Here is a 12,334-nt window from a genome sequence, read left to right as displayed (position 1 = left end):
CATTCATTTCTCTAATCCATGTACACCCATAGACTCTTTTCAATAGCGTGAGCAACTTGCAATGGAGAAACCCTTGAAAAAAAAATGTTTCTAGATCTCTGACATCACCTGGAACCCATCTTTCCTTGCATCATGCCAACAGAAATCAGAGGCAGAATTAAAAGACTTCGCAATTACAGGCAATGCTCTAACATTGTCTTCTATTTTCCTTCAGGCATCTTTTCAAGCAATGGAACAGACAGGCTGTAAGAAAATGAAGGGAAACATTCTAGCTTTTTTACCTGTAAGGGGAGAGGAGGAGGGAAAGGAAATCAGTAAAAAACAAATCTGTCTGAGAAAGACAAAAGATAATTAACTTTTCAGAACAGTAATAAGTGAATAATTACTCTTAACACTCCAAGAGTTACAAGTAACAATAAGCCATGGCGTATTTCAAGTCTAGAAGTCTTACCTACCCAACAGCAGACAAATGTAAAAATCATTTTTACTACAGCCCCGTTTGAATAGACTTACACAGAGGGAGTAACCTGGCAAGAAACCAGAGTAGGGACAGAGCTAATGACATGTCTTTAAAGCAAGACAAGCTTGAACTTGATGCAGTATAACAGGAGAGCCAAGAAACGGATTTTCTAAAATGGGTGATGCAGTTAAAGCAGCAGGTAAAATGTGGCTTGCTTACATGGGAATAAGGAGAAGAGGGTAGGGAGGAAGTGCTGTAGAGCATCGAGAAGCTACAGTCACGCAGCAGAGTGATCAGGCCTCTACCAGGAGGCTCTGTAAATCCTTCGGAAACAGGGACACAACTTCAGCAAAGAAAGGGGCAGCAGTGTGTGGGCACCGTTGGAATTTGGGAAGTAAAAGAGAACAGGAGGGATGATTTACCCCATCAAGAGCCAGTGATAGACACAGGGAATACACAACTAACATCACGAATGTCTCTGCAAGCAAAACGTAATAGTAAAGCACCCAAGAGTTTCCAAGGAAAGAGGACTAATGCACAGAGATGTCTGAAAATGACACGGGTCTTAATTTCTGAGAGAAGTCTGTTTTTTCACTTGGGGCAAGTCATATCTGAGCCAGACGTGCTGGGGAAGCAGGAACAACCTTGGGCACGATTATGGACTGCCTGGCACCTCCCCACATGAGGTCACACTCTGAGCCATCACAATCCTCCCCACTACCACGGCACATCTTCAGCAGATTATTATTCCTTACCTAAAGTTACGAATAAATGAAACCACTGAGAGCGCTGAAAACCTGATGTAAATTTTAAAAGCGTTAGCAGCATCGGTGTTATCTGCATTGCAGTCCTCTGCTCAGTGTACAGAGGCATTTGCACATTCGCACGTCAACAGGACTGACCGTCTGTTTCAAGTGTCTTTAATTTAAGATGGCTCTCCTCAGCGCATGAGAAAGCAGTAGGCTATTTCTGAAAAAAATCTAAAAACGGAATGCGTAAGTATCCATTTATTGAGTGCGCAAATTTACCCTTATTTTCTGCAGGAAAATGTCCTTCAAATGAATTGCAGGACTCACAAAACTAGATTAACAGTGTCATGTATCATACACCTGTCAAAATAACAGCATAAAAAGTGAGACTAAATATAATCCACACCTTATTTGAATAGATACTATCTGTATTTAACAATTTGTTATAATGCAAATATTAGCTGACACTTATTAAAATTTAAGCACAAATCACTACTTTGGTTATAACGTCCCTATGGTTAATTGGTTTAAAAATAACACATTTAAGCTACTGCAATGTCCTCGTTTCTGATTTAATAAGAAGCTTTGAATTTTCACAAAGAAGAAACTTGCAAATTTATGCCTTAGAACTTCTCTACCAGTGCTTCAATTCCAAACCAAACTGCAACCAAATCCCACACTTCACATTTCACTAACGACCAACTGGAGGGCTGCACAAACCAGGGCTTTTCAAGGACCATCTTTTAAATTGTATGCTTATTGCAAGTCAATGTCTCCTGTATTTATACTGGAAAGAAGGGTCATTTCTCTCCGGAGTCAGTTTCTAAAACACGCTCAATGTTAGTTTCAATATTTATGTTCAGAAGCCATGTATTAAGAGCATAAACTCTCAGCTTTGTAGGATGGGTCTTTGATGTTCATTTCGCTGCATAAGGACCCCTGAACACACCAAGTAAACCTCAGAAAAGCTCAGGATGCATCCCTGTAAGGTTTTCTAAGGGATCCAAGAGGTAGAAAAGAGCTGTTAGAAGAAAAAGTAACACAGAACTTGTTGTAACTGGTTCTGCTGGCCAAATATCAATGTCATTAGAAGAATTACCAGTACAGTTCTGTGCACAAGAGCCTGAAATACCAGATACCACAAAATAAATACAAAGAAACATTCAAAGTTGGAGTAAGAATTAATTCAGAAAGTAAGAATTAAAATCAGAGCTATTACGTTGAATCATATGCAGTTTACACTGTTGCCTTCTTTTAAGGAAGCTAACAGATAGCATTATTATAATGTCCCCATTTTTCTTCAGAGTTCATCTTTTCTGACAGAATGATTAATAATGAATTGTTGCAATCTACAACCGCATTCATCTGATTACACCCTTACCGCCAAGTGTAACCGGAGCCATGCTAGGAATGTGGAAGGAGACCTGAGGAGCCAGAAAGTAACACGGGTGAAGCAAGCGACACGCATGCCCACAGAAGGCACTATCCAGTACACTTCAGCAGGGGTGAAACCAGCAGCCTTCCACTGCAAACAGGCTTGCAAGTGCCCAGTTCAACACTGATACAGCATCAAGACCCTTGCGGTTTCCAAATCTGCCCTGTACATCACAAGGGAGCCACATTTGGGATCATCGACCTACCAGCCACTTGCAAGGAGCTGAGGGTTTTCATTTCCCAGTGAGATCTGACAGCAGAGGGGAGATTAAAAGAAGTGAATAAAATACACTAGGGGGAAAAAATGGGGCGCAGGAGATGAAGAAGAGAGAAGAGACTTCCCATAACAAAGACATAAGAAAAAAACATTCTTACCTAGCAGTACTTTTCAAAGGAAGCACTTGAAAGTCGTACAGGAACTGCAGCCCGTACCTTAATCAACATCTCCTACTCCTGGTTTTGTGCTTGTAGCTCCTGGACAAAAGTCAGAGGTGGTGATCTTGCAACCTGCCACGTCTTTAACAGTTTTCCTACTATTTTGTCTTCTCAGAGAGCAGCCTGTACTTAAGATTTATTCCCTGCAAGCAAAACTCTTTTTCAAGTTCAATCTTGCTTAATGAGTTACTTTTTATTACGTGAAGCTTTTTAATGCGTTGTTTGTTCTGTCAAGCCCAAGTAACTGCTGACATTCTAATCATGGGGCTCCTTGGCAATTTTTTTTGGTTTGGTTTGGTGTGATTTGTTTAAAAGCAATCTTTGTATTTGCCCGCAAAGCAACTACATAATATTTAAACCATTTTAATATAGAAATAGCCTGCCTGCATTTTAAATATTGTAGAGCGTGAAATATATAAAGCTTCCTTCTTCGTAGTTTATTACCTCTCAAATGTGAATTTAACCTATTCTTTTTTGACATAAATGAGATAGCAAGCGTGAGCAGCACCAGCTTTCTTCATCAGTTCTCTCCAAGTCCTGAAAAAGGATTATCTAAAAATCAGACACCCATCTCCCTCTCTCCAGTCTGAAAGCTACTGTTACTGTAGGCATATACAAAATGAAATTCTATGGGGAAACAGCTTCTACAGCCAGCTAGAACGTAGCACACCATGTTCTTGCATTCATTTTGTCAATAACTTTGCCCTCCCCTTTCAACTCCTGGTCCTCCTACAGGGAAAGGGAACGGCTCTGCACAAACAAAGGACAAAAAATACAGGAAGTTTTGCTTAACTGATTTAATTATTCCAAGAAAATGCAACTGTAAATTCTGGTCATATGCATACATACTTCCGCATATTCAGAACAGTGGCGTTAAAGAGTTACCCAGGAGCTTGGTTCATGCTACCAAGCAAGCAAATATTTTAATATATTTTTTGTCCTTCACTTTATTCTTGATTGCTCTTTGCCTGACCTCATTATTTCTTAGAGATTTTAGTTCCACTGAGCTTGTCAGATTATGCTATAAAGGAAGCCCAGTAATTGCTTTGTTTCTTTAAAAGCAATGGCTTTCTCTTAAGACTCAGCAACACAGAGGAATAAATCATGATCACCTCTGTCTAACATACAGCAGTAAGAAATATCTTCTGTTAAATTTAAGGACTCGATGCTAATGTGAAACGGACGGTGGCTTCTTCCTCAAAGAACAAGCAGCAGCTTCATGCAGCAACATCTCTTTCCCTTTGCACGGCTGAGCGCTGTCAGGTTGTTGCTTAGTCTCAATTACAACAGCTTACCCAGGACGTCGCTATGACTGGCTGGGACCTGCAACACCATCTTGAATCAACTGCACAGACGCAATTGACTCATCTCCAGTTCACAAAATTTGGAGTTTTCCTTCTCCCCACTGAACAGCTATCTTTTACTGATTTATTGATTCAGTATAACAGCACGCGTGACTCAAGGAAGTCTTGACAGGAACAGCACCCTGTTCCTGTGAATAGGGTTTCCAGCACGTTCCCTAGAAGACAAAATTCCAGCATTACACAGGGCTGCAGAAGGCTCTGATACCGGTTAGGCCAAAGGACTGTGCCAGACCTAACAAACCCTCAACCATGTTTTGCTGCTTTGCATGCCGCTACTGAACACGGTAAGCTCTCCACGCGATGCAGAACAAACATGTCTCGACCTCTGTGCGTCTGTGTCAGAAACAAGAAGATTCTGTCTGAAGAGGAACTCTGCTGAGAGCAGCAGTCCTCCAGCCCAGCCCCAGTTACCTTCCAGCCACAGCAGCCTTTGCTCCACCACTGACAGGGTTGCGTTGGCCTTAGCTCACTTCTCCACAGGAGGACAGCTATGTAACTCCTCCTACTCAAAAAACCACCTTCTCTACTCAAAAATAATTTTTGAATGCGTCTTTTTTGAGGCCAACACAAAAATCATGATCATTTTGCAGGGGATTCTCTTGGCAAACATGGCTAGGACACTGGATCTCTTCCTCTTCTCTTTACCAAAGGAAAACCTCATAAGGCTACCACCAAGGAGATCTTCAGGCAGCTTAGAGCAATGAGAAACAGCAAATGTTCTCACAGAAAATGCCTGGGTAACGGGGAGAAAGACACGAGCGTAGTCTTTGCAAGCCCTGCCAGAGAGAACTTTTTTCTTAATCTCTACTGATTAAGCTTTATGAAAATCAAAGAGCAATATCCATATTTTCAAAGACTGTCTTTCAAATAGGCTCAGTGCTGTCCTACATGAAGTATGACACAAAACTAGTGTTACAACAGCAAGCAGCTGCAAAAATGCAGGCTGCCTGTCCAGTGCCAGCCTGGCTGCCACAAGCAGGCCTCATGCTGCAGCCGCTACGTCCAGCGCTGTGCCCTGGCGAACGTTTAAAGTTCAACCACCAATACTAACATGACACTTGCTGCTACTTTTCTTAAGCTACAGGGATCGTAGATGGCAATATTTTCCTTGGTCACCTCCAAGACGGAGTATAAACAATGCTACAAACTTCACAAAAGCACACGTGAACAAAGTGCTGATTGCACGCTTCTCCACACGAGGCTGGCATCCGTACTTCAGCCCACATCCGCGTAGCCATCATACCTATACTGCTACTCCTCACGTGCAACAGGAAACGTAAGTCCAAACACCTCTAGAAAATGAAGCTTGTCTACACAAAAGACAAAGTTTCATGACGACAGAGCTTCTCCAGACCTTCCTGCCATCCCAGATGCAAGCCACATCCGATTAACACGACTCCGCCAACGTACAAACTTCACATAACGTATACTAATCGGCCCCGCTCCAGACCGATCGTAAAGCCTTTACGATACACAGCCGCTGATTAATTTTACTGGAAAAAACTTCACTCACCAGCAGACAGCCACTATCAGGGAATACAAATCCTAATTCAGCCCTCTCTCTGCAAAGCATATTGTGCCCCAGGCGGAGAGGGCTGCATGTAGCTGTTCTGAAGGAATATTCTGCACCTGAGCACGAGCTCTAAAATGACTGCAGGAACACTAATTTGACATAGCCGGAGCTGTCAAGTTAGCCAGGGTGGTATGACATGTAGAGAAACTGCCTTTGTAGGTACCAGAACAAAAGTGAACTTGCAAGGTGGGAATAACTTGGCGATGAAAACAAATAAATCCATGCGATTCTACATACACAGAACAGGATTTAGTCATCTACGTTGCACATCACAGAAATTATCTTATCTGAACATTATTAAACGCAAGCTTCATTGAAATGCAGAACAACTATTTAAAAACCACGTAAGAAAGAGGGAGGAGGGAATTAAAAACCAAAAATGCAGGTAAACAACAGGGAGACAAAAGTTCAGGAGCTCCAATTTCTGTCTCCTCCCGAGGGAGAGGTGAGGACTCGGAACTCCCTCCCAAGCCCCTCGTTCTGTCCTGAAGGTAACTGTGGAAACCAAGGAGCTGGGTGGTAGGCTACGCTCCTTTTGATCTTACGGAGCAGGAAGGAAAATGCAAGTACTTGACTGAGCATCTAACGTACTTCTGGGAAGAGAAGGCTTTTACAGCAGCTGCCATTTACTGAACGCCTGATTCTAGCTTATTCATGCCTATTAACATAAAAAGGAAAAGAAAAAAAAAAAAAAAAAGGGAAGAAAAAGGCTAGACTTCAGCATCCTCCGTGGCTAGGCCAAAGAACAGCAGCCACGAGCAATCGCTGTAGTTGACCTTAAATGGCTAACTCTGGTTTCAATAAAACCTCACTGGTACCTTTGACCAGGCAACCTAGTAGTGCTACAAGGAGATAAATAAGCAAGTGAGCACAGGACTTTATTTCCAGACACACACAGAAAGGTGGTTAAATGATGGATATGCAGAACTACTACTGCTTCTACTCACAAATGACTCTATCACTCCAGCCTTACAAAACTAACCCCCACCGCTGCATGTTCTACAGTTTACAAAGATTATTTGCCAGGTACAGTCTCTACATATGAACGTGTTAATAATTAACTTATTCTCTTACCCTGCTCTTCAAATGCATTACAGAAAGATGAGTAATAGCACAAAACTCCTGTTCCGACTCAGACTTACCCCTCCCTCTGTTATTGTTGCAGCACGAGAGGCAGGACTTCAGATTTAGACACAATAAACAGAGACCACATTCCATCCTTAAGGTGTGCCAGAAACCCGAGACCTCCCAGCCAAAGAAGTATTGTAACACATTCCCTCTAATTATTATGCAACGTTACAGACTTCCACGGCAGGCACGGCAATTACACGGTTAGAATCCAGCCCGTTCTCTCCAAGGCTGTCCTCTAGCACTGCTGGCAGGAAAGGTTTTTCGTAAACCTGGACTGCTGAATCAAAAAGACAAAGCAGCAAGAACCCCGCATGGTTAAGCTTTACCATAACACTGGCATTTAGCACCTTTCCACACGTGCATACATTTTGTGAATTGCTGTCTTAAAAGCATAATGACAGCTAAGTACTCTGGTTATTCACTTTACACCATTCTGCATGAAAATACTTAAAATGATTCATGTTTTCTAGAAATCTGCCCAATTTCTGATTCCCAGCAACGCAGATACCCAGTTCCTAGCAAGTGGCTGAGAAATCAGAATACACAACTCACTTTCAAAATCTCCAAGGTTACAACTTCATTCTCCCAGTCAGAAAAACTCACAAAACATTTAGTATGCTTAGAAATAAAAAATATTTGCTCTAAATAAATGCCATCCTAGTTAAAAAGTCCAGCACAAAGCACTTAAAAAGGCATCGGTATTTTTCATCACCTGATTTGTCTGTTTTCATATTTTTTTTTTCAGACAGCAAACAAACGGAAGCACAAATCTCCAGACAATCTGCTACAGCTCCATCTGCCAGAGCATTAAAAAATGGAACGTAAAACGCGACCTACCTGCATGACACCTGGTAGAATGGATATCCTGGTGGAGGAAGAGAGTTTGAAAATCCAGACTGACTCGACATTGCCTCCAGGTACTGTATCCGCTTAATTTGCTGCTGTATTCCGCATGTTAATTCCTTACCAAAAACCCACGTGTGCTCGTATCCATCTGTACGTTTGTCCAAAGCTAACTGAAAAGAAACCGCACGTTCGAAGCTCTGAGAATTCTGCCTGCATGTCAAACCGCTTCCTCGGCAGCGCGATTCCTCCGAGCCAACACCCTCATGACATCACGTACTACAAAACCACCCTCAGCGCGGCGAGGGCAGCCCGTCCGCCTTGGCTGGGCGCAAAACCCCGCACCGCATTCCCCCGGCGCGCGGGGCGCCTCGGCTGGAGAGAGCCAGCCACCCGGCGGCTCGGGCAGCAGCCCCGCGCTGGCAGGCGGCCAGCAGGCAGCACAACTTAGTGCCACTGCCGCAAATCCCTCTATCAGCTAATGAGGATCAAGACTGCGGGTGAAGCGCGACTGGAGCCCGGGCAGGAATTGCCTCGAAAAATGCAGATCTGTGACCTTCAGCTCAGTGGCAAGGATTTCCTCGAGGATTTTCGGTGAAGTGTACAATGCATCCTATTGTTTTCTAAGCAACATCAGCCTGCGTCTCTGCACTTCACAGGAGTCAGGAAAATCACATCGAGCTTCCCCCTGCTAATAAAGGACAATAGCACGAGCCCCTCCACCACGGGAAGGCAGGAGGGAAGGATGGGAGCCGGGACCTTAAACCACACCAATTAAGCTACTGAATACAGAAATAAAATTCCGCCCGTGCATTCCTCTAGCATTTTACCACAGTTCAAATCAAAAAAAATATCAAAAGCAAGATTCCTTTCGATATACAGCACAACACTAAGGGACATGAAAGCTTATTTTGTGCAAGACTTCCTCAGGAAGGGAAAAGACAATTAACAAGGAAGGCGTGAGCAGCCGCAGCGGCCTAGTGGCATGGCCAATGTCAAATAGAATTAAATGATTAAATTAATTAAATGATTAAATAGAATTAAATGATTACTTACCTGCACAACTCTCGGAGCAAAGGCAGACAGTGCCCTCACATGAAGACTTGCTTACTTTTGACCAAACATTAGGACGGGTTTAAAATGTGTTTTGTTATCTGTGCTAAGCGCGCTGGAGAACATTAAGAAGGGGAATTGAATACATCCACGCCACGACACATTATTTACATTCTGCCTGTCAGTCTTGGAAAACAACCAAACCAGTTTCACTTGGTTTATTACAAGTTTCCAAGAAATACCTCAGTCGTTAGGAAAATGGTGCAAAAACGTGTCGCCATTCTAGGTGACTTCGGCAGTCTGACACAGAGCAATGGGAACTTGTTCTCCTACCCTAAACGTAGCTGAAATTTTAAAGTAAATCGGATCTCAGTGAAACATTCAGTTTCTGGTTTGTGTAACTCCACTATTTTCACAGGGTTTGAACAGCACGGTGATGTTTTCCATTGCTAACCGGTGCTTGTCAAGGTGTGGAAAAGGGCGCTTTACTTCTGCAGCACGGTATCTGTGTTTCACGTAGCAATAAAACAGCAGGGACAAGACTGCAACAACAATCAAAGACTGCAGAACAAGGACTTGGGCCTCAAGAAGCTGGGGATGCTGATTAATTAGCCCTGCAGGCTCACACACAGAGCTCAGTCAAGTGGCTGACTTGACACCAGCTACCACGCGGGATCGACAAGCCGTTCTGCACAGTAAATGCGACACACGCTTGCACACGGACGAATGTCCGGACACCACGGGTCACCGCGTAAGACAGCAATTTCTCAAGTCCAATCAAAGTGCCAGAATGACACAAACGGAGCAAGGTTTGCCCTGAGAAGTAACTTTTTATTAGCCTACCTGATGCGTTTGGAAAAACAAAGGGGCTGTTGGGCACATCGTTTTGCAGAAGTTTTTACGCCTCTCCTGACCATAAGGAAAAAGCCAGAAAAAGCAAGTGGAGCACAAAGAACGGCACGGTATCAGCTGAGCTTTTACAAATAGGCTTGAAAACCAGCTATTATAAATATAATCTCTCCCATGTACAGCATGGAGCAGCAATTCCAAAAACCACCACTCTCAAAAAACCACAGGAGAGCAAAAAAAATTGTACGTGCATGCAAGAGGAAAACTTCCTTCCGAAAACCGGCCAAGCCACGCTTCCCTGGGAGGACGAGCATGGCCCGCTGCCACCCCTGCTGCCACCACGACACCCTGCTGCACCGCTCTGCGGGGGCACCGCCAGCTGCCCCGTCCTGCGGTGCTTCAGTTTCTCTCTTCCCCACTCATTCGGTGCCTGCTCAGCAGCAATAACACCCGCGTTAACACATTCGCCCAATAATTCTCATCTCAGAACAGCTTTTGGTAGCCCCGAGCAGGATCTGGGGGGGTCCGTTTGATTTGCCAGCTGACAAGCACGGTAACATCAAGGCAGCAGATCCCTGGCTCCGGAACAGGGACCTGCCTCCGCCTTGCTATGCCATTTTGCAGAAGTCACTCAGCCACTGAATGCCTGGCTTAGCCACATAATAAGGAAAATACGCGCTGACAGCAGAGGAACGATGGGAGGCTACATTTTTTTGTAATTAAGTATTGAAATCCCTTGATTAAAGTTTTATGAAGGGATAATACAGCTGTTGTATTTGAGGGAAAAGATGCGTGGGAATATTCGGAATAGAGGCTTCTTTTCGTCTCCTCCTCCTAGCTCTAACACAACAGCAGCGTTATTGGGCTGAGATTTCTGTTCAAATACAAAAGCCATTTAAATTTTAAAACGTGGTAGAACCCACTGAGTTTTTAAACAGGTGGACACCATTAAGTAGCATTTAAACATGGGAATATTTGAGATCACAATAGGCAGGCAAAAACTGAAGTGAAGGTGATCTTTCCAGAAGCAGAACCCTTCATCTGTAAGCACCACGCAGCAACTGGTGACTGCACGGCGATCGGCGACTGGGAAACTGGAAGGGAATGTGTGGCGCAAGAGGGAGAAGGGAGAGGGGATGAGAGAAGCTGGTAAAGACCCCAGGGAAAACCTCCAGAGAGCGATACCCACAATTACCAAGCGCCCCTTTCGCTTCTTGGCACGTGCAGCTGGATTACAGCTGGGATCCATCTCCGCTTGCCAGCCACCAGCAGCACTAAGCGGCCCGATGGGTTTCCTTCCAAACCCAGGCCTCTTCAGCTGCATTTTGCTTCCAGGTTTCAGTGCCAGCAGACCAACTCTTTAAAAACCCAGCACATGAGGATTGTTTGGTAGAACATGCCACGCAGTACGCAGGACTTAATGCTGCCGGATGAAAACGTATGCGATGCACGAACTGAGGTGTAACTGCACTTTAAAAAGCAGGGACAGTCTGAAAGACTGGAGGAGAGCAAGTACTCGATTTAAAAAAACAAAACAAAGAGGTCGTGACTGGTTTCTGGTACTTCAGACAAGTGACATTCTTGGTAAGGTGACAAAATGACTGTAATTTGAAAAGGCAGATTGAAGGAGAAGCTGAAACTAACCTCGTCACTGGAATCTAAATTAACTTCATAAAATCTGGATCAGAAGCTTCATCAAATCTAGACGCGTTGCACACGGTTAGGTGGTGATACATCAAAATGCATATAAGAGGGTAATATTTGTAAAAAAGCTGAATGAAGTGCCATGCAGAAATTATTGTAACGTCAATACCATAAATCAGTAATTTACCCCCAGACAAAATGTTTTATTCAATATGTTCCCCATCTGATAAGAAATATATTAGAGACACTGAAACAGAAGAAAAAAATTAAAGGAAACGTGGGAAAAACCCTTATATAGAGTTTGAAAATACAAAAACCCTTACAAAGAAAATATTACAAAGATACCTGATGTAATGAATGGTACTTAAAAGACATAGTGGATTTTTTCCCCTTTCTGTACAAAGCACAGTGAGAGGGAAACATTCAACAACACTGCAGAAGAATAGCAAATTCAAAACTGATGAAGAAACCCCAAACTCACCCAGAAACAGACTAATGGGGTATTTTAAAATACCCCATAAAAAAAAAAAAAAAAAACGTGTTCCCAAACTTAATTTTCTAGATGTGAGAGCCTGGAGCAGTTACGTAGGGCTCGGCTTTCAGCTGCCTCTGCACCACTCACATTGCTGAGCATCACAGAATCGTTAAGGTTGGAAAAGACCTCCCAGACCACCTGGTCCAACCATCACCGTACCACCAATGTCACTAAAACCATGTCCCTAAGCGCCAGGTCCAGCCTATCCCCGAACACCCCAGGGACGGTGATGTGCAACGTCTGTGCCCTGGGCAGCTCCTCGGA

General features: G+C 43.7%; 1 protein-coding gene across 10 annotated transcripts in view; it reads right to left on the bottom strand.

The window, feature by feature from the left end:
• Positions 1 to 12,334, bottom strand: part of PLEKHA7 (pleckstrin homology domain containing A7) — a 142,617-nt gene that overhangs the window by 86,783 nt on the left and 43,500 nt on the right. For 2 of the 10 annotated variants that reach the window (XM_035326984.1, XM_035326988.1), the window contains exon 1: positions 7,984 to 8,178. The exons of the other annotated variants lie outside the window; for them this stretch is intronic. In XM_035326984.1, coding sequence (XP_035182875.1) covers positions 7,984 to 8,054 — 71 coding nt within the window. In that variant the 5' untranslated portion in view covers positions 8,055 to 8,178. Of the gene's footprint in view, positions 1 to 7,983; positions 8,179 to 12,334 lie in introns of those variants that run through there. 10 annotated transcript variants of the gene reach the window in all.

This window comes from Oxyura jamaicensis, chromosome 5, assembly GCF_011077185.1.
Source record: "Oxyura jamaicensis isolate SHBP4307 breed ruddy duck chromosome 5, BPBGC_Ojam_1.0, whole genome shotgun sequence".
In the NCBI taxonomy this organism is placed as follows: Eukaryota; Metazoa; Chordata; class Aves; order Anseriformes; family Anatidae; genus Oxyura; species Oxyura jamaicensis.
The sequence above is the reverse complement of the archived record's forward strand: the minus strand, read 5'-3'. Positions and strand labels throughout refer to the sequence as shown.